We start from the raw sequence: 19,957 nt of genomic DNA, 5'->3' as shown, positions 1-19,957 counted from the left end.
TACACGTGATTTAAGATGTCCGACATCTGATTTATAGCCTTAGAGGCCAAATTGCCAATTAATCCAGCAAAATATAATAAGTGGAAATTATGTCTGATATTGGTGGGCCTTTGAATATGTCAAAGAAATCTGATTGGAGCAAAACTAGAAGGGGCTCCTGCTGCTAGGGCTAGCATACAGAACCAGAACCAAAGTTGAAACTTCCAACAAACTTATTCGCCCTAACACTAGTTTTGTACTGGAGTCAAAAACTTCAACAACATGAGATTGCGGATCATATGCTTTCAATGTTTCTCTCAACTCACAACCCTCTTCAAAAAGAGTCAGATTTTGTATTTTTAAGGTCGTCTTATATATTTGTTAAAAAAAACAGTATTTCATACGTCAAGGGAATAAAATGTTTCAAATAAAAATCCACCTTCACACACATCTATCCATTCATCATTCACTATTGAAAACAATATAACAACTATGCAACTACTTCTACAAAAGGAAAAATACAAAACAACAAACTACAAATGAGAAGTGGTTGATATCCTATGTCACAATTCAATGTGATTTGCTAACACAAAACCACATGCAGGTGATAACACTGATTTGCAATTAACCCAATTGTATCGATGCCTTCAACTTTCAAAATGAGATGCGGAAGGATTTATAACATAAAGTATGAAAGGTTACAATGGCTCAAGTACATCTTGGGGTCATCCCTTTTTTCTATATAATTAACCTTACTACATCGAAGTCAGAATAGTTGCATTTGCAACCCCCACCTTCACAATAGGTGAAGGTGAGAAGCATACAATATCAATCTTACAAGATCCGCCACCCTTGTATATAGGATCCGCAGATCCAATCCCAATCTGACTATGTCAAGACTCAAGATATGCCGAAGATCCACCAAGAAGCAGCTGCCCTGGACAAGGAAACAGATCCTGAGTTTATGGAACAATTCCCAAGGAAAATGAAATGGCAAGTTCCTTAAATTTTGAGGTGGATCCCAAAATTTTCAGTGCTTTTTTGACCCGATAATCTCCAGAAAAAAATATCAATTTTTAATGAAAAACCTTCTAAAACCCTAAACTCCATTCCTAATTAGGGTCTGATTTATGCTTATGTCAATATCTGCTCTCGATGTCTACTTTCAAGGTTTGATCTATCATTATGGTCAAGGTAGGCTATCAAGATATATCTATCCTTGTCTGCTATGTTTTTACTCATTTCACACGCACTATTATTTAGTCTTGCCATAACCTTCAAGAGAGCCACTTTATTCACTATTGATATAGCCTTATAGGTGTGTGGATGTGGTTCACAAAAGCATTGTTATGAGTTGCTCCATTGATCCAAGTGGATATTGGTGGCCACCCACCTATTCCACCTAGACCTCCAGTGGGTTTCATCAGTTTCCTTGTTTATAGCAGCATTTAATATTTTTTGCAGTTTTTCGGGTCTTGAACTTCCAGAACAGCTTTGACCCCCTAAACGGTGTTTTTTTGAAGTTCGTAGCAGGCTCGTAGCCATAGGCAAGGGTCTGCAACAAATATTGTAGCACTCTAAGAGATCTTTGCAATGAGGTACGCGCCAAACGGAGATAATATGACCAAGTTACAACCCCGGGAAGTTGGTTGCCCAACTAACCCCAACGAGACCCACAAACTCTTGTCGTTCCATCTCCTGGGGTTAGGGTTTTGGTTGTTTAGGGTTTTCCCTTGTTGTTCAATAATAAAAGGACCCTTGAGCCTCATTGTAACATAGTTCAGAGGCATGTAGCCGACACATCTCTTCTCAGAAATAAGCTACCATCGCCTAAGCTAGTTTATTTTCATTTATGTATGTAAGCATATTTCAGTTCTTTAATATTTAATGAAATGAAGTTTTATTTCTGTTGCATCTATGTGTTTATGTGTATATCTATATTTTGTTGCATTTTGAATAAGTCTGGATCAGTGGTATTAGAGCGGTCTGCTCTTTCTTTGTTTTTCTTTGCATGTCCCCAACGAGGTCAGGGTATAAGGAGTTAGGGCTCGAACTAGTTGAACCTTTGCAAGACCAGCCTCGCAAACCCCGACAGCCTCCCATAGCGGAAGAAAAGAAAGACAAGGGGGCAGGAGATCCTTTCAAAATATTGCTCAAGGAAGCCCTCGAGCGACAAAGGAACACGATGATGGATAACTTTGCCCAGATCCTTCGGCAACTACCCACAAGCGACGCATCTTCATCCAACAAGCACTCTGGAGACGCCACTCCTTTTAAGGTACAAGTTAATTTTGACATTACCATATTTGAAGGCCAGATAGATGTAGACGTCATAGATAGATGGTTAAATCTGTTGGAAGGATATTCTTCAGTTCATGTCTTTTCAATCAGGAAAAGATTACTTTTGCACTCCTCAAAGCCGCCCCACATGTCAAGGACTGGTGGGAAACCTATTGTAAACAAAAGGACAAGAGGGAATCCTCACTGTTTTCAGCCACACCCACTTGGAATATTTGTGAGATGCCATCAAGGAACAATATTACCTTGTCGGAAGCTATGAAGATAAATACATAAAGTGGACCACGCTGCAGAAAGGAAGGGACCAAAATGTACCAGAGTTCACAAATGTTTTCCATTCCCTTCACACGGAATTGGGTATCAAGGATTTTGAGTGGCATTTGGTACTCAAGTATTGCGGTTGTCTACACAAGTACATCCAAGACGAGATAGAGTTCTTCGACATCTCACTTGGCACCGCCTATCAATATGCTATCAAGATCGAGCAAAAATTTAAATAGAAGAAGCACGACTTTGGAGTTGTGAATACAAAGCAAGGGAAAGGCACCCCAACTCATTCATGGTGGTGTATTTGGATGACATTTTGATCTTCAGCCGAAGTTGGAAAGAGCACCTCCACCATATTCGACAGGTCCTCCAAACCCTGCAGCAACACCAATTGTGTGCCAATATTACCTTGTCGGGAGCTATGAAGATAAATACATAAAGTGGACCACGCTGCGGAAAGGAAGGGACCAAAATGTACCAGAGTTCACAAATGTTTTCCATTCCCTTCGCACGGAGTTGGGTATCAAGGATTTTGAGTGGCATTTGGTACTCAAGTACTGCGGTTGTCTACACAAGTACATCCAAGACGAGATAGAGTTCTTCGACATCTCCTCACTTGGCACCGCCAATCAATACGCTATCAAGATCAAGCAAAAATTTAAATAGAAGAAGCACGACTTTGGAGTTGTGAATACGAAGCAAGGGAAAGGCACCCCAACTCATTCATGGTGGTGTATTTGGATGACATTTTGATCTTCAGCCGAAGTTGGAAAGAGCACCTCCACCATATTCGACAGGTCCTCCAAACCCTGCAGCAACACCAATTGTGTGCCAATTTGGAGAAATGCACTTTTGGTATGACCCAGGTTCAATATCTAGGGTAAATCATTGATGAGCAAGGTGTGCATGTGGACCCCGCCAAGTTATAATTTATTCGGGATTGGCCAGCGCCAACCACTCTAATAGAGCTCCGCAACTTTCTAGGCCGTGCCAACTTCTACAGCAAGTTCGTGTTGGGGTTCTCTCATATCACTTGGCCTTTGAGTCAAGCCACCAAGGGAGGAGCGAAAGCAAAGTTCTTTTGGTCTGAATCCCAACAGAAGGTGTTTACCGAGTTGAAGCATGACCTTTGCGCTGCTATGTTACCAGGATTCGGATACGGATACAGATCCGCCAATTTTTTGAAAATGCAAGATCCAGATACAGCAAGGGTACATAACGTACAATATATATATATATATATATATATATATATTAAAAAACACTTTAGAGCTATTAATTAAATAGTAGACAATGGACACTTTATCATTATTGATTATATAACATATATCTATATGATATACATGCTAGAGATGACAAATATCATAATATGAAATATAATTATTAATTATATAAGTTTATAAATTTATAAAAAATCATTATTAAAGATATATAATATATATTATAACTTTATATTATATAAGAGGGAGCAATAAAATATATATTAATATTAAATAAAGAGAATGCTAATATACTATTGTTATAAATCTACAATTTGTTGTTATATAATATAATAATTATAATACTATTTTGCATTTGATGTAATTAGTGGATTACTAATAGTTATAAATTGACTATATAATAGAATTCTGAATATTTCATAACTATAAAATTCAAATTGACTAAATAATACTAAATAGTTAACTATTATATATATAGTCTATAGAATGTCATTCACTGTTATATAAACAATAATACCATTTGGCATTTGAATTTTGAAGGCCTTTAAAAACAAAATAAAAAAATCGACTATTTGGCATTTACTTTTAAAAACAAAAATTAAAATCGACCATTTGGCATTTGCGACTATACAATCCACCATTTGGCATTTGCAGACCTTTAAAAAAACAAAAAAACATACAATCGACCTTCCAAATAAAACAATTAAGAACCAAACAAAGCAAAGAATTATATTAACCAATAAGACATAACATATTAAGGGAAACAACAATAACAAAAAAACAAAATTATTAAAATCGAACCATTTGTTGTGTATTTTATATGACATTTGAAAAAATAAAATTTCAACCTGTCAGCAGAGCAGCAACAGGCAGCAACGAGGCAGTGGCTGAGCACGGTGGCTAAGCGTTGCTCGCTAGGGCAACTACTGGCTGACGGCAGCATGGGGACAATGGCTGACTGACAGCAGCGTTCCTGGCTAGTTGGGGACGCATACGTATTTTAGCCGTATTTTGGCGGATCCGAATCTGAATCTAGTTCAGATCCGCGAAACCGCCATTCTTCACCCTCTCGATGCCGGATCTGGTAACTTAGCTGCGCTACACCAGTGCTCACATTACCAGACCTGCAACAACCATTTGAGATCGAGATAGATACCTCTAACTATGCTATTGGTGCGATTCTTACTAAGCAAGGGCATCCAATGGCATATCACAGTGAGACACTTTCAGACAAGTTTGAAAGTATCCACCTATGACAGCAAGATGTATTCCATTGTGCAGGCTTGTCGACAAGTGAAGCATTACATTTTGGGGAAGGAAACGGTCATCCACACAAACCACCAACCCCTGCAGTTCATAGCGACACACAGAAAGTTACAAAACATCGTCATCAAAATGGTCCACATACCTGCAACAGTGTCATTTCAACATTAAGTACAAGAAGGGCAGCACCAACAATGTTGCAGACTGCCTCAGCTGACCGCCAGTCATTGCGTCGACCACTGTGCTCGACTCTTGTGGGCACGAGACTACAAGGTAGCCGCATCTTTACAAGAGCAATCCAGAATTCGACAACACATACCATACACTCCTAAAAGGCAAGCAAGTTTCAAATTTTCACCTCCTGGATGTACTGTGACGCCACTTGGGACACCTCTATGTCCCTTCAAGCGAGTGTGCCAAGATGATTTGGGAGGCGCACTACAGTCAAGTCAATGGACATTTCCGAGTAGAGAAAACAATGGCAATGTTGCAGATGTATTTTTATTGGTCGAACCTTCAACAAGATGTTGGGAATTGCACTGTCTATGCCATTTCCAAACCAACCATCAAGAAGCAAGGCCTATATACTCCTCTGCATACTCCTAGTTGACCTTGGTAATCCATCTCCATGGATTACACGTCGAGCCTTCCTTCTACTAAGCATGGAAACGACTGGGTTTTCGTGGTCGTTGACAGATTATCTAAGAGGGCCATTTCGGCGACAGTAGAAACCACTACTAAGCTCTTCTTTGAACGAGTGTGGGTACAATTTGGGATCCCACAATCCATTATCTCTGTTCAAAGACAGTAGCTTCCAAAGTACATTTTGGTCAAGTCTCTAGTCAATGTTGGATACCAATCTCACTAAGTCCACCACTTTCCACCCCCAAACTGATGGCCAAACAGAGGTTGTCAACAAGATGATTGTACATGTTCTGCGCATGTACAACTCGAAATCCATTATCTCAGATCAAGATAGTAGCTTCCTAAGTACATTTTGGTCAAGTCTCTAGTCGATGTTGGATACCAATCTCACTAAGTCCATGGCTTTCCACCCCCAAATTGATGGCCAAACAGAGGTTGTCAACAAGATGATTATACACGTTCTGCGCATGTACAACTCGAAGCATCCACGCACATGAGATAAAAGTCTCCCTTATGTCCAAGACAACTACAATAAAGTTCTCCATAGCTCAATTGGCCATAGCCCCTTTCAAGTGGGATTAGGAGTCCAACCACTATACCCATTGATGTGGTTATACCATTTGCAGCTACTTAGGTGGATTCGGCTCACGTAGAGTCCAAAGCTGACAGGGCTAACAGCTTCATTGAGCGCATTCAGCACATCCGCCAACAAATCCATGACATATTGGACAAAGCCAATGCTAGGTACAAGCAGCGACATGATCAGCATCTGGGGCCACAGAAGTTCCAAGTGGGCAACAAAGTTTGGCTACATCTGCAGAAGGAACCCCTCGTTGGGCCCCACCGCAAGCTTCGCCTACTCTAATACGAGCCATACACCATCACCAAGGCTATAAGGGACAATGCCTTCGAGCTCAGCATTCCACTGTTCCTTGGCCTACACCCAATATTCAATGTGGACCACCTTCATCCATACTTTCCACCATTGTTGGACACATCCGACATTGCCAAACAAATCACACCGACAGAGTTAAATCCAAACTGCATGGAATAGTTCACAACTGATCGGATCATGGACACGCAAATCAAGAACACCCACCAACAGAGGATCCAGTTATATCAAGTTGTCAAAGTGGGCCAACTCCTTCACCAAAGCAAGTGGTTCACTAGGGACCAAATTCAACAGAAATTTCCTCACCTCATGGAGCTCTGCACACAATGGGGACCATTGCTTCCTAAGGAGGGAGGACTGATCCAGGTGGATATTGGTGGCCACCCACCTATTCCACCTAGACCTCTAGTCAGCTTCATCAGTTTCCTTGTTTATAGCAACATTTACTATTTTTAGCAGTTTTTCGAGTCCGGAACTTTCAGAGCAATTTTGACCTCATGGAGCTCTGCACACAATGGGGACCATTGCTTCCTAAGGAGGGAGGACTAATCCAGGTGGATATTAGTGGCCACCCACCTATTCCACCTAGACCTCCAGTCAGCTTCATCAGTTTCCTTGTTTATAGAAACATTTACTATTTTTAGCAGTTTTTCGAGTCCTAAACTTTCAGAGCAACTTTGACCCCCTAAAAGGCGTTTTTTTGAGGTCCACAGCAAGCCCGTAGCAGGCCTGCAACAAATCCTATAATAGTCGAAGAGATCTTTTCAACGAGGTATCGTACGCGTCAAATGGTGATAATATGACCAAGTTACAACCCCGAGAAGTTGGTTGCCCAACTAACCCCAACAAGGCCCACAAACTCTTTGCGTTCCATCTCCTAGGGTTAGGGTTTTGGTTGTTTAGGGTTTTCCCTTGTTGTTCAATAATAAAAAGGCCCTTGAGCCTCATTGTAACACAGTTCAGAGGCATGTAGCCGCCACATCTCTTCTCAGAGATAAGCTACCATCACCCAAGCTAGTTTACATCCATTTCTATATGTAAGCATATTTCAATTCTTTAATATTAATAAAATGAAGTTTTATTTTTGCAGCATCTTTGTGTTTATGTGTATATCTGTATTTTGTTGCATTCCTGCATAAGTCTGGATCATTCATGCTCATGCTGAAATGGTCCTTAAAATTATGAATTATCAATGATGAATATAACTTATCAAATTATCGATTAAGGTACATGGATGGCTAATAGTAATATGCACGAGAATTTTCGTTTTTGCTTACAACTTATAGTTCTACCATTGTTGTTCATCAATGGTTTTGATTCTTAACTATATTTTTTTTTTTATTACAAAAAAATATTTTTATAATTTTTTGTTTGTGTTTGTTCCACATTGTATCTAGATCCTAGCTTTTCAAAATTTTAGCGGATCTCTATTAGCATCCATATCTTGGTAACTTAGCAATAATATCCCTTCCCTACCCATAGATATCTGTAAATGAGTACTTAAACTCGCAAATTCTTGTTCCAAATAGCACAAATTGATCATGTAATATGTTGAAGTTGTTTAAGAAGAGTTGGGGCTAGAAAATCCTTCTTCCACATATTAAAATAAACTCCATGAAGTATGTGAGGAAGTAATAAAGTGATGTCATCAATGATGCCTTCTTTACACTCCATACTAAACCAAGCTCCCAATCTAACTTGGACAGGTCAAGTTGGAGGAAGATGTTCATGGGCGAGCCAAGAATGTGATCATGGAGATTTTTATGGATTATTCAACCATTGTTTTCAATGTAGCTAAGGCACCCTCTTCACAAGGAATGGGAAGTAACTATTGGCATTGCTAGCATGCACTTCAATGCCGCATCCAATGAAGGTTTAAAGATAGATACATTGGTTGAAGTTATTGAAGACATGGGTAAGGTTCTAAAATATATATGTGAATAATGGAGAACCATCCATGGATAATGGGGCCCAATCAGTTACACTATCACATCTTACATGTCAATAGTTAGAAGAATTAGAACCTTACTAAATCTTTGCGTCTATTGCCAAGGGCACCGCATTCCTTAAATCCATAGAATCTATGTCTGACTAGGTAAAGAGTATTGACCTTTGTGATTTGTTAGAGCCAATTATCATACATATGGAGATAGAAAATGGTGTGCAAGTTATCCCTAACAATACAACCAATAATATGGTTGTTGGAACATTATTGGTGGAGACACCTTGCAATATTTTGGACCTCGCCTAACCCACCATATTGACCTCATGTATAAGGACATCAAAAAACTTTTTTAGTTCCAAGAAATTATAAAGAAGGTGCAAATCTTTGACCGATCATTCGGGGTACTTAGCATGATAAGGACTCACATAGAAGGCAAGGAGCTTGTTTGTCCCAACATTAGAGAGTTTATCAATCATTTCATCCCCTTGCAATGCATTGCCTTTGAAAAAGTCAACTTTGATGAGGATGTTTGTGGTCAATGAGTATACAAAACCAAAATATTCGCAGACCCCACAAGGGATTCAAGTTGCCAATTTTGCATATAATGAGGGTTTTTCGAGCGATGTTGATGAAGAGATTACAATTTTGAATCACTACTAAAAGTCCTAAGAATTATTCATGGTGAGAAACCAGCAATGAATTTCCTTTATGAGGCCATGTAGAGGTCCATGAGATCATTTGAGCCACCAAGCAAAGTGATCAACACAAACACATGCCACTTTCAAAGATTATTGACCAAAAGTGGAAGAATCAACTTGATATGCCTTTATATGTCACTGGGTACTACTTTAACCCAATGTTATTTTATGTTTCGAGATTTTGTGCAAAGATGCATATGCAAAGGATGCACATTGTCTAATCTTGGTTCTAATGACAAGAATGCCACTTTTAGAGATCATTGACCACAAGTGGAAGAATCAACTTCATATGCCTTTACGTGTCACTGGGTATTACTTAAACCCAATGCTATTTATGATTTGATTTTGTGAAAATATGCATATGCAAAGGATGCACATTGTATAATCTAAGTTCTAATGACAAGAATCCACTAGCACATTATCATATGGTTGTGAAGTGTACTCCAAACTGAAAATGAAGCAATCTTTGTCAACGGCAAATATTCTCACCCTTTTCCGGCTTCAACAAGAAGTTGCCACGCATGCCTCAATCTTCTTTCCTATACTTTTCCCAGGGCTCCTTTCCTATACTAGGGAATGGAACTCGTATTTAATCAAGAGCATCAAGCCTTCCATGTACCTTGATGTTAGTGGCATTGGTTGTGAAACTCCTCTATCATGACCCTAATAAAAATGTACCTATCACTCGAACAAAACCTTGACATGCTACGTTTTTTCTATCTTATGTAAATGCTTAGAGGGTGATATTAATGACAAAGATCCCAAGATAGGCAATGATTTTGATGATATGTAGGCATTTGTTGTAGCATGATGTTTTGGATGCTAGAGGCCATCTAAAGCCTATTTGTTGATGTATTTTTGGTTCATTGATGGATTGCACTCAATGTTATTTTGGTTATGTGCACCCTTACATGCTATATAAATGAGAACTTAGAATTTGTGGACTTGTGGTTGATGAAGATTGTAACTAGTAGATGAATGATGTTATAAGGTTTAATCCATGTTTTTATGTTTTTTATCACTAATTCATCATTATACATGATTGTGTTGACATATATGCATCAAAATATATATTATATAAAATTTGCTCCCAAAATCACTCTCGACTCGGGAGCTTTTGAAAATGTCACTCCCCGCTTCCACTCCCAAGCAGCCATGACTTTTCCCTTTTAGAAGGCCTTTCATGTACTATCAAATGGTTGTTGGAATCAAGTCTTCTCTATGTTTTTGACATCGTTGTTGGTCTCTCTATAACCCACCAAATGTTTACAAATTGCATAATCTTGATTAGAGAAGCTTTAGTATAGGAGCTAAACTATTGGAAATCAATTTTTAAAATCTATTGAGAAGTTTTGGGAGCTACTAGGTAATCTTATGGACTTTTGACCAATTTGAATTAGAGTTGGTTTCCTTTTTGTAGATAAAATCCAACAACAATGAGAAAATTGGTTCAATAAATTTCTCAATGTAGCTTAAACAAGTAAGATAGTGCAAAAATCCACCTCAACTCAAATGCCTTATTATGTCAACTCCATTCTTCACGCCCCTAAAACTATCAAGATAAGGTTAGTTAAAATCTTTCAAGCTTTTTGTAATCTTCTCTTCAACCCAATGGCTATATTGTTAAAGCAAAAGTTAGTCCATAGATTATTGTGAGATAAAAAATTCAAGACAATTTCAGCAGCAAGTAATCTTTTCCAAACATTCAAATGGTTATTCTTTTAGAAATATCATATATGTTCATTCTCTTCCAAGGACCAATATATTTTTTTAGAAGCTAATGTGGCATGTATGACCGAAACTAATTCCAACTTTTTTTAATAACCCAAGTGCAAAAGGCGATAGAGTAAAGATCCAAAGATTCTAAAAACTTGGCTCAATACATAAGTTAGGCTTTTGCAATGAACAAAGAATAGGCTAGATATATCCTCATTTATTTATCAATTTGGATAAGGGAGTAATTGAACATGATAGTTTTAAAAAACAAGCATATCTTCTATCAACTCTCTTTAGAGTTTCCCCCTTCCCAAGAGATGACACAAAGGCTCATACTGTTAAGGAAATATGATTGAAGGAGAGGCACAATATTTTCCACCAAGGAATATAACGAGACCTCAAGCAACATAACAGTTCAACACCGAGGATTTGAAGTCAATTGGAGATGGACATGGTGCAAGCATGCCAAACCAAGGGAAAATGATATCCATTGGCAACTTGCCTATCGCTTTCACTGCTTTGAAGTTGTTGAGAGTTGAAATAACAAATGCTTACCAAGATCCCCAATTTGCAATCATATCATGACAAGGTTTCTTGGATCTTCTAGCAATGCATTTGAATAAAGAGACTAAGGGCAAAATGAATGGAGATATTTGACTCCAATTTGATTAAACTTCGAACAAGCCAATGCATTGAAAGTATCCTCTAGAATCATACATGGTGTGGAAGAAGAAAGGCAAGTTTAGTAGCTTTCAGGAAATTGGGAGTCTTGACTCTTGCTAAAAGTTCAATCAAAATGCTCCTCTTTTCAATCTAGAGGGCTAGAAACTTATTGTTTAAAGAAAAAAGTAATTCATGTTGATAAAACTTACGAAGAAAAATGAAAAGCTAATTGTTGGCATCAAGCTAGGTTCCCAAGTCAACAAATTTTGAGGGGCTCTCTCAAAAAGAGTACCTGCTTTTGATAACCTCTTTCAAGCTATCTCAAATAATCCCCAATTAATCTAGTTAACATGGGTGTTCATGTTCACATTGCCAATAGTTAATTTGGTTGATATTCGAGGTTATGGTTGTATAGAATTTGCCAGCAAGGTTGTGTGTTGTCGATGTAATTTTTAAGAATTTGTTGCAAAGCTTTAAATACATGTTTAGAAGACTTCATTATTTTTAAGACTAATTTGATTTGGTAGTGTGTGTTAAGCCATTTGTGTACTAGGTCTCTCTATATTACAAAACTTCCTTCAGAATGAGTATTTATAAGTTTTAACTTCAACAACCACTACTGATCACACACAAGATAATATCACATTACTGTTTGACTTAAATTAACACAGTACTCAACTAGGTTAGGTCTTGAGAGTGTAAAATCCTGAAATGATCATGTATAACATAAACAATGTCAGTCACCTTATGTTAATCGTACTCTGGGCTCATTTCATAACATGAAAAAAGAAATAGGGAATTGCTTCAAGAATGAGTAGAACTACAAAGTTACCTTGATTAGTGGTTGTGAACGGGAGGGATGCATGGTGCCTCCTTTGGGTGAATTTTCCAATGGTGGAGAGCATCTTACTAAAGTACTGGAAGAAGAAACATGAGACAGAGATGAATGGCTCCGTTGAACTAAATAATCTGCCTGCTTCCGTGTACTCTTAGTCCCACTGGCCAACAGCTGTGAACTACTGGAAGAAAGATGAGACAAAGATGAATGGCTACGCTGAACCATATTCTGCTTCAGTGCACTAGGCAATCCACTGGATTGCTGCAATGGACCAGATTGAGTATATGCAGGTGCAGGATCTTCGCTAATGTTTAGTGCAGATGAATTAATTGCAAAGTTTTCATCAAAGACTTTGCGATATAGCAAAAGAAGGTGTTGCTCCAAGCGTGCTACTTCTGACTCTAGTAGTGCAATTTCCTGAATCGTTTCTTCAGTCTGCTGCATTCCAAATATTAGAAATCTCAGTCCCAAGCACAAAAACACTGACATGTCTCATTAGAGGTTACAACTGAATATATTTTAATTTTACAACCTCATGAACATCAATATAGACCCTAACAGACCTCTACAAAAATCTAGTCGATATTCTAGGCCTATTACAGCATCAACAATGGGGTCTAGATGTTATACCATAAGAAAGCCTAGCTAAAGAAATCTTGAAATATCCATAATAAGGCAACATCTCATGTCTGTGAAAATTGACAACTCAAACTCTAATTGACATAACCTGCAGATGGCTGAAAAGGAGAAATTAATACCTTAGGAATATGATTCCCACAAGTTGAACTGCAGAAGGTTGAGGCTCGGCCCAGGGCATTTTCCAAAGCTTCCCGCACTGCCAACTGATCATGCAGCTTTTGTTCCAACTGGGCAACCTGCAAACTACAAACTTTAATGAGTACAAAAATATATTTAATATTCAGAACCATTTGGATTCAGCACCCTTAGCAGCAATTAAAAAGGTAATTAAAGGTTGTAATGAGATATGAAAGATAGCATACAAGGACAGATCTTTGGAAATAAATGTTTAACACTTGGTACTCTTAGGCTATAGCGTACTATTCCTTGCACCTGCAACTTTGTTCAGAACAGCAGACAGAGACCATGTTTGTAGAAGACAAAAGCTAAAAGGCATAAGTAGAAGTCAAACAAAAGAGCAGGAATGATAAATCCCTAACATTCACAGAATGAAACTTTATTGATATAAGCAGTATAGATATCTTCCAGCATTCCACAATCAGGTCATTTCTTCCAAAGCCATGTGACTCGTGAGTCCATCATGATAAATCTTTAGACTGCATAAATATGGTCTTCCCTGTCACACAAAATGAAAGAGAGGGCCTGTCCGTTTTGATATACTACATAATTAAACATTGGAGCATAAATGACCTATAAGCTGGGGAAGTTCAGACATTGAGACCATCTCAAGGCTATTTCTGTTGACATATTTATATATATCAGACTGCCAAGAATGGAAAAATTGAATTAAATATGCTAAAGCCATGTTAAATTCAACCAACCAACCAACGATATAAATCACCAAGGGACAAAAGTTCATAAAAATACTATAATCAAACTTTATAGCTAGCATATAAGCCCCATAAACCTGACACTATACAGAATGTAAAACAATTCTATAATAGAGGCCCTATAGGCTACAACTCCAATAATAAGTTTCGATCTTGTTTTCATTCATTATTGACAGCACACAGTGGGGTTTTCGGACAGAATTTTCTCATTAAACTAGGCCCATTTATCAAACTATGCTGATCATGGGGAACATGAAGAGAAATCCAATATTGTACTAACGCCATATATCAAATTTAAATTCCGCAACACAGAGAAATATCAAAGCAGCATATTAATGGAAAATAAATAATACATCTTTAAATTATATTTCATAATTCTTCAGAAGTTAATTGCGTCACGAGAAAACCATTAAATTCCTCAAATACTCACATCTTGCTTCAGCGTAGCTTGGCGGTCCTTCTGAGAAAAATGCATTTTCACTCGTGTCCAACCCTGAAACACATTTAAATCAAATGGGAATTCCAAGATGCAGACAACAAGAACGCTTTTTTTATGGTTGGAGAATTCTAAAGAATAAGAACTAATACCGGAACCAAGATATTGGAAGAATATTTGATGTACTCTATCTTCTGTAAATAACGTAAGTTCTACATCGAATATCCAAAATCTTCACTGCGATGTTATGGCAGCAAACAAACAGTGCATTCTTACTGTTTTCAAATTATGAAGTATTCGAGGTGACATATCCCAATTATCTGATAACGCCTCACGATCAGGAGCACTGCCAAAAAAACACAATGTTCAAAAACTTGGACCAGCTTAACTAAATTATAAACACCCATAATAATTGCTTTCAGATCTTCCAGAACAACTACAGTAGTGTACCTTTCACAAATAATCACCAAGGAATTGATTTGAAGGACTTTAATTTACCATTAATCACAAAGCAAAGTTTACTTCACCGTATCTAAGCTAAAGGTAAGAACAAAAACTCGAATTGGCGTCTAATTGTTTTTGTAACTATTCACTTCATTGTCATCCTGCTCTTTTAGATTAAGCCCCTCTGTATAGCTTGACTGTTCTGCTGTGCCATTTTTGGGTCATGCCGTTCTATCTAATCTGTTTTCTTGCTTATTAACAGTTAATGGGGTTAGTGTTGATTAAAAGGGCTAGCGATCTCTACAATATCTCTTTCAGAAGAGCTGATGTATAAATCGCAAAACACACAAACATTACTAGACGGGTCTGAAATTTCTTCACTGCAAATACAGCCACAGTATTCAACAAGTACATTAAGCTTACAGTACCTGAAATGTAAGTATGACATTTTCTCCTAGAATGTTGGAGAAATATGTTATCCAGTAGACAAAGAAATAAAATATAAACTCTGGCTCTAACTCTACAATAAGAATCTCTTACGCATCACTGGTACTTTTTTCCAATATAATGAGAAACGGAAATTTGCACACTATTCGCTAGCGATAGGGGAGCCAGGCTCTGGTCTAGTGGATGATAGGGCATTAACTCAATAGGCATAGACTCTTGGTCGTATTAGTCGGTCGAGTTTGACAGCCCCACGTTAAGGGGACAGAGCTGGGGTTTATAACTCCTCACAGATCAGAAAGAAAAATTATAGAATATAATGGAGATAACCTTGTACAGATGATAGGGCATAGAGCGTTGATCATGTTAGTTGGTCGGCCTTGATAGCCCCACATTAAGGTGGGGGAAATTGTAGTATACAATGGAGATAACCTTGTACACTAAAATTTATCAGCGTGAATGTAAAGAAATGGTAAAAGTAAACCCATAAAGACATGTTGCGCACAAAATGTAACTTGGGCCCTGTTAATGTGTTGTTGGAAGCTCTGTGCAAATAAGAAAATGACAATAATGAAGCTCTGGGCAAAACTTTAGCACCAGATAGGCTTGCCATAAATGTAGGTAGAACCTTGATGTTTTGCAAGATTTTAGGCAGAAAACCTGTTACATCAAGGTTCCAGTGCCTGCAGTTATAGCAAAACTGTCTAGCCAAATCTCTGTACCCTGTTCAAACAAAATCCTTGCACACAATAAAACTTAATTGTGAAGACGATGAATTAAGCTCTGCGCCCCGTTGCAAAGGCTTAGAAGACGATTATGTTCATGATTAGAAATGAACAATTCTATTCATAATCTTAAGCGGTCAGAGCTGCAACAGCCTCTTGAGCAGAGATAGAATGTTCATTGTTGGCAACCCAAATGGTGGAATCAACACCTCAGAAGCTCAGATCTTGCGTTTCGAGCTGTTGTAGATATCCATAAAGAAGTTAGTAACGGTCAGTATTAATGGAAGAATGTAGATTGAGGTGGATAACAACTTTCCGAGGCAAATGTCTGATCCTCTGTTAAAACTCTGAACTTTTTCCACTGGACGATGAATCAATATTGCAACGAAAGAAGCATGAATAAGAAATAATCGTTTAAATTCATTAAGCAAATTAAAAGCGCAATCCATGTCGATATGGACTAAAACCAAGGCACCTCCGTGAGCGCCAATGGCGTGCAGGTTGAGATTTGGATTCAAATGACTCGGACAATGGATTATGTTCCGCGAACCCAACAACTATCTCATCCATAGACTTCTGTTCATCCTTCCTGGCTTCTTGACCCTCTGTATCCCTCGTCATGCTTTCAAAAATCCCTTCACTTTCCACCTGCAACGTCAAAAATTCCATCTAAGCATAGATACAGAAGCAGCCTAGAAAGAAAACCAGAAACTGTGATATATTCAGTCCTAGGCTTCATCCAAAAAGAAACCAATTGAACAATACCCATGTCTCTAAGCACTAAACTACCTGCAATGCTCAATCTGTACACTCAATGCATTTATTTCTTATTACAGAAACTACCCAACTCTTGGCCGCAGCAATTTGGGAATTGTAGGACTGACACAATACATGTATGCTCTGACTCCCTTAGAATCCAACTTTGACAAATTCTGGTAAACTCCTTCTGTTTACAGCTCGAGCACAGCTCAACTAAAGGTAAAAAGTATGCAAGGCCTCAAGAGAGAACATGGAGATCAAGTTTGAAGAACATGGGTGAGATTGGATCCGAAATATCAGCCTATCATATCTGTAACCTCTATTCCTATGTGTCCACATGGCTCTGTGGGAATGAAAGTTGGTCAAGGTATTTGGGTGAAATAGATTTGAACAGATTAAAATAGCAAGATGAAACAAAGTTCCAGGGATTGGACTCCGAGAAAAGTAATGTTCTCAGAGTCAATCCATCGTACGAATTTGAGTGTTGAACTTACATAACCATTAACCACCCCTGCAGACTCTTTTGAGAGTGCAGTAACCCACAAACGTCCTTTGTCCAGATGCCCAATTGTGGATAGGTGGCCGTGTGCCAAGAAAGAAAACGCAAAACGAGGGAACCCAGAAACGTATTAAGAACGCTAAGTAATCACCGTTTTCTATCTTAAAAATTTGGGAAATCTTGGGTTCTTGGATTCTGAAACAAACGGGTCATCGGTTTGCGTGTGACAGCGGCCTTCACTGGCGGCTGTTTTTGCCTGACATGCACCGATAGAGCATTGAACACCCCTACTAAATCCCAATTAAATTATCGGGCTTCGAATCTACTCGTTGCAGATGCGAAACTCCGCGCCCAAACAGTTGCTACTGTCCGCCCGCTCCGCGTTGCGTCCATTGATTCCCTATTTTATTTTATATGGAAATCCCATATTTAATGGCACCCTGACAAATCTGGAGAAATTCCACAATATTCTGTGCGAGACAGCGTGGGTTTGGATAGCTTAGCTCAGCAAACAGGTAGCGTAAATCCATGGCATACGACACGGTGTTCGTTAGAGGAAGGAATTTCGCCGGAAACAGACAATCGGAGCTCGCTGACTCAGCATTCACCCCGTTCAGTGATTCCAAATCGTACTGTTATGCCACGTGGGACCCTCAGTACCCAAGCTTTTCAACTTCCCGGTGAAATTCACAAGCCCAACCGGGTCCCGACTCCCGACTCCCGGGCCACGGCGACAACTCATGCGAACGTTTTTACTACGGACCCTGCTGCGAAAATAAAGTAAAAACTACGTGAGATAACTTTAATTTTTGGTACGTCAGATCTCTTTCACCACGTTAAATGGGAAAAACAGTTTATGGTTTTTTTAATTAGGTTTTGTTTGAATTTGGTTACTCAAATTGAGCTAGATATATAGAAAATTGGTTGTGAGCGTTGTTAGATTTTCCTATTAAAAAAATATGAAAAAAATGATATACAGATGAAAAAAAATGTTTTATATATTGAAAATTAGTTGGAAATGTTGCTTGATTTTACTATTAAAAAATGTTATAGTTACCCAAAAAAAATTCTAGTATAAATGTGTTATATAGTGAAGTTTGGTGGCAAATGTTGTTTGATGTTTCTATAAATATGTTATATTATTGAATTTTAGTCGTAAATGTTTTCCAATTTTATTATTAAAAAAATTATGAAAAATGTTATATAGGTAAAAATACTATATATTATAGTATAAATGTTTTATAAATTATTATTGAATTTTAGTCGTAAATGTTTTCCAATTTTATTATTAAAAAATTTATGAAAAATGTTATATAGGTAAAAATACTATATATTATAGTATAAATGTTTTATAAATTAAATAAAAATAGGTAGATGTTTTATTAAAGGAAGGAAAAAATATTTAATGAAATTGTTTTATAAATAATGTAAATGTGTAATAAATGTGTCAGGGAAAAAAATGTTTTATGAATCCAAAAAAATCATTTAAAATATTGGAAAGTAAAATTAATTTTTTAATTATTTGAAAAATTGTAAACATTAATAATTAGTATTTTAGATAAATATTAAATCTATTTTTATAAATTTTAAAGTCTCTATAGGGTAGCTCAAGTGGCAATGGCCGTGGAAATGAGAGAAATGAATGAAGTCTCACCGAAGGGAGATCTTGGGTTCCATTCTTGTGCTACCCTCCCAGAAAATGAGATGAATAATGGACATGTAAAAACTCGAAAATGAGAAGTTCCTACCAAGCTTACCCATATATATATATATATAATTTTTAAAATATATATATATATATATAATTAAATTTAGATAATAAAAAAAAAAATTATCTTCGTTATTTTACTTTTCAAAATTGTAAATTATCTTAAATATTTTACATTATAACACGTTTTTATTAAAATAAAAATTAATAATTTTTTACGTTGTAAAAATTTAATAAATTTTGAATACATTAAAATTGTAATATATATATATATATATATATATATGCTAATACTACATTAATATCACTAACAATTAACTTTGTTGATGTTAAAATGATTGATTAAAAGTTATTTTAAGTTTTAAAATTGATGTTAAAATGATTGATTAGAAGTTATTTTCTGAACTTAACCTAGTTAAGGAAGGGACTTTCATTTTATCACTTCAATATTAACATAGTTTTTTTTTTTGTAAGCTGAGGTATGATTCTATTAATATAAAAATACGAAAACTATGTACAGATACAGATACATGACACCACCTGCCCAGAAGGGAAACCAGGTGGCCTTCAAAAAGATATAATCCCCATCAAAAAGAGAAGAGTTCTGTGTGGTATTCTACATTAAAGCATACAATATTAACATAGTTAATTGTTAGTGATATTAGTAAATTAGTTGTAAAAACTTGTATCTATAAATATATAATAAAAAAAAATGGAAATCATTTTCATTTGATTATTTAAATTTTTATTAATATAGGTGTTTTTTTGCATTGAAATTTTAAATAATTTTAATTAATCTGTTTTTCTTGCTTCTCTTGTCCATTATTTGGGAAACCAAATTATAAGTAGTAAGTTTAAGGCAACATAATTGAACCACACTTTACAACCTTAGACTTGGAAGTTTGTAATTTTTCATAATTTTGTATATATTGGATTTTAGTTGTAAATGTTGTTTTATTTTATTATTAAAAAATTTTATGAAAAATGCT

The 19,957-nt window shown here is 36.9% G+C and overlaps 1 protein-coding gene across 5 annotated transcripts in view; it reads right to left on the bottom strand.

The window, feature by feature from the left end:
• LOC149155860 (electron transporter, putative (Protein of unknown function, DUF547)) overlaps positions 1 to 17,675 on the bottom strand; it is a 42,408-nt gene extending 24,733 nt beyond the window's left edge. The window contains exons 1-6 of one of the 5 annotated variants that reach the window (XM_089446087.1): positions 17,256 to 17,675; positions 16,478 to 16,650; positions 14,666 to 14,735; positions 14,384 to 14,446; positions 13,183 to 13,299; positions 12,419 to 12,862 (exon numbers count right to left, since the gene is read on the bottom strand). In XM_089446087.1, the coding sequence (XP_089302213.1) occupies positions 12,419 to 12,862; positions 13,183 to 13,299; positions 14,384 to 14,446; positions 14,666 to 14,735; positions 16,478 to 16,623 (840 nt within the window). In that variant the 5' untranslated portion in view covers positions 16,624 to 16,650; positions 17,256 to 17,675. The other 4 variants (XM_089446088.1, XM_089446090.1, XM_089446086.1 and 1 more) reach the window with 4 other exon arrangements.
• Positions 17,676 to 19,957: the final 2,282 nt, after the last annotated feature.

This window comes from Pinus tabuliformis, chromosome 9 (genome assembly GCF_031772625.1).
Source record: "Pinus tabuliformis cultivar Carrire ecotype Pingquan chromosome 9, CPIR1, whole genome shotgun sequence".
NCBI classification, from domain to species: Eukaryota; Viridiplantae; Streptophyta; class Pinopsida; order Pinales; family Pinaceae; genus Pinus; species Pinus tabuliformis.
The sequence above is the reverse complement of the archived record's forward strand: the minus strand, read 5'-3'. Positions and strand labels throughout refer to the sequence as shown.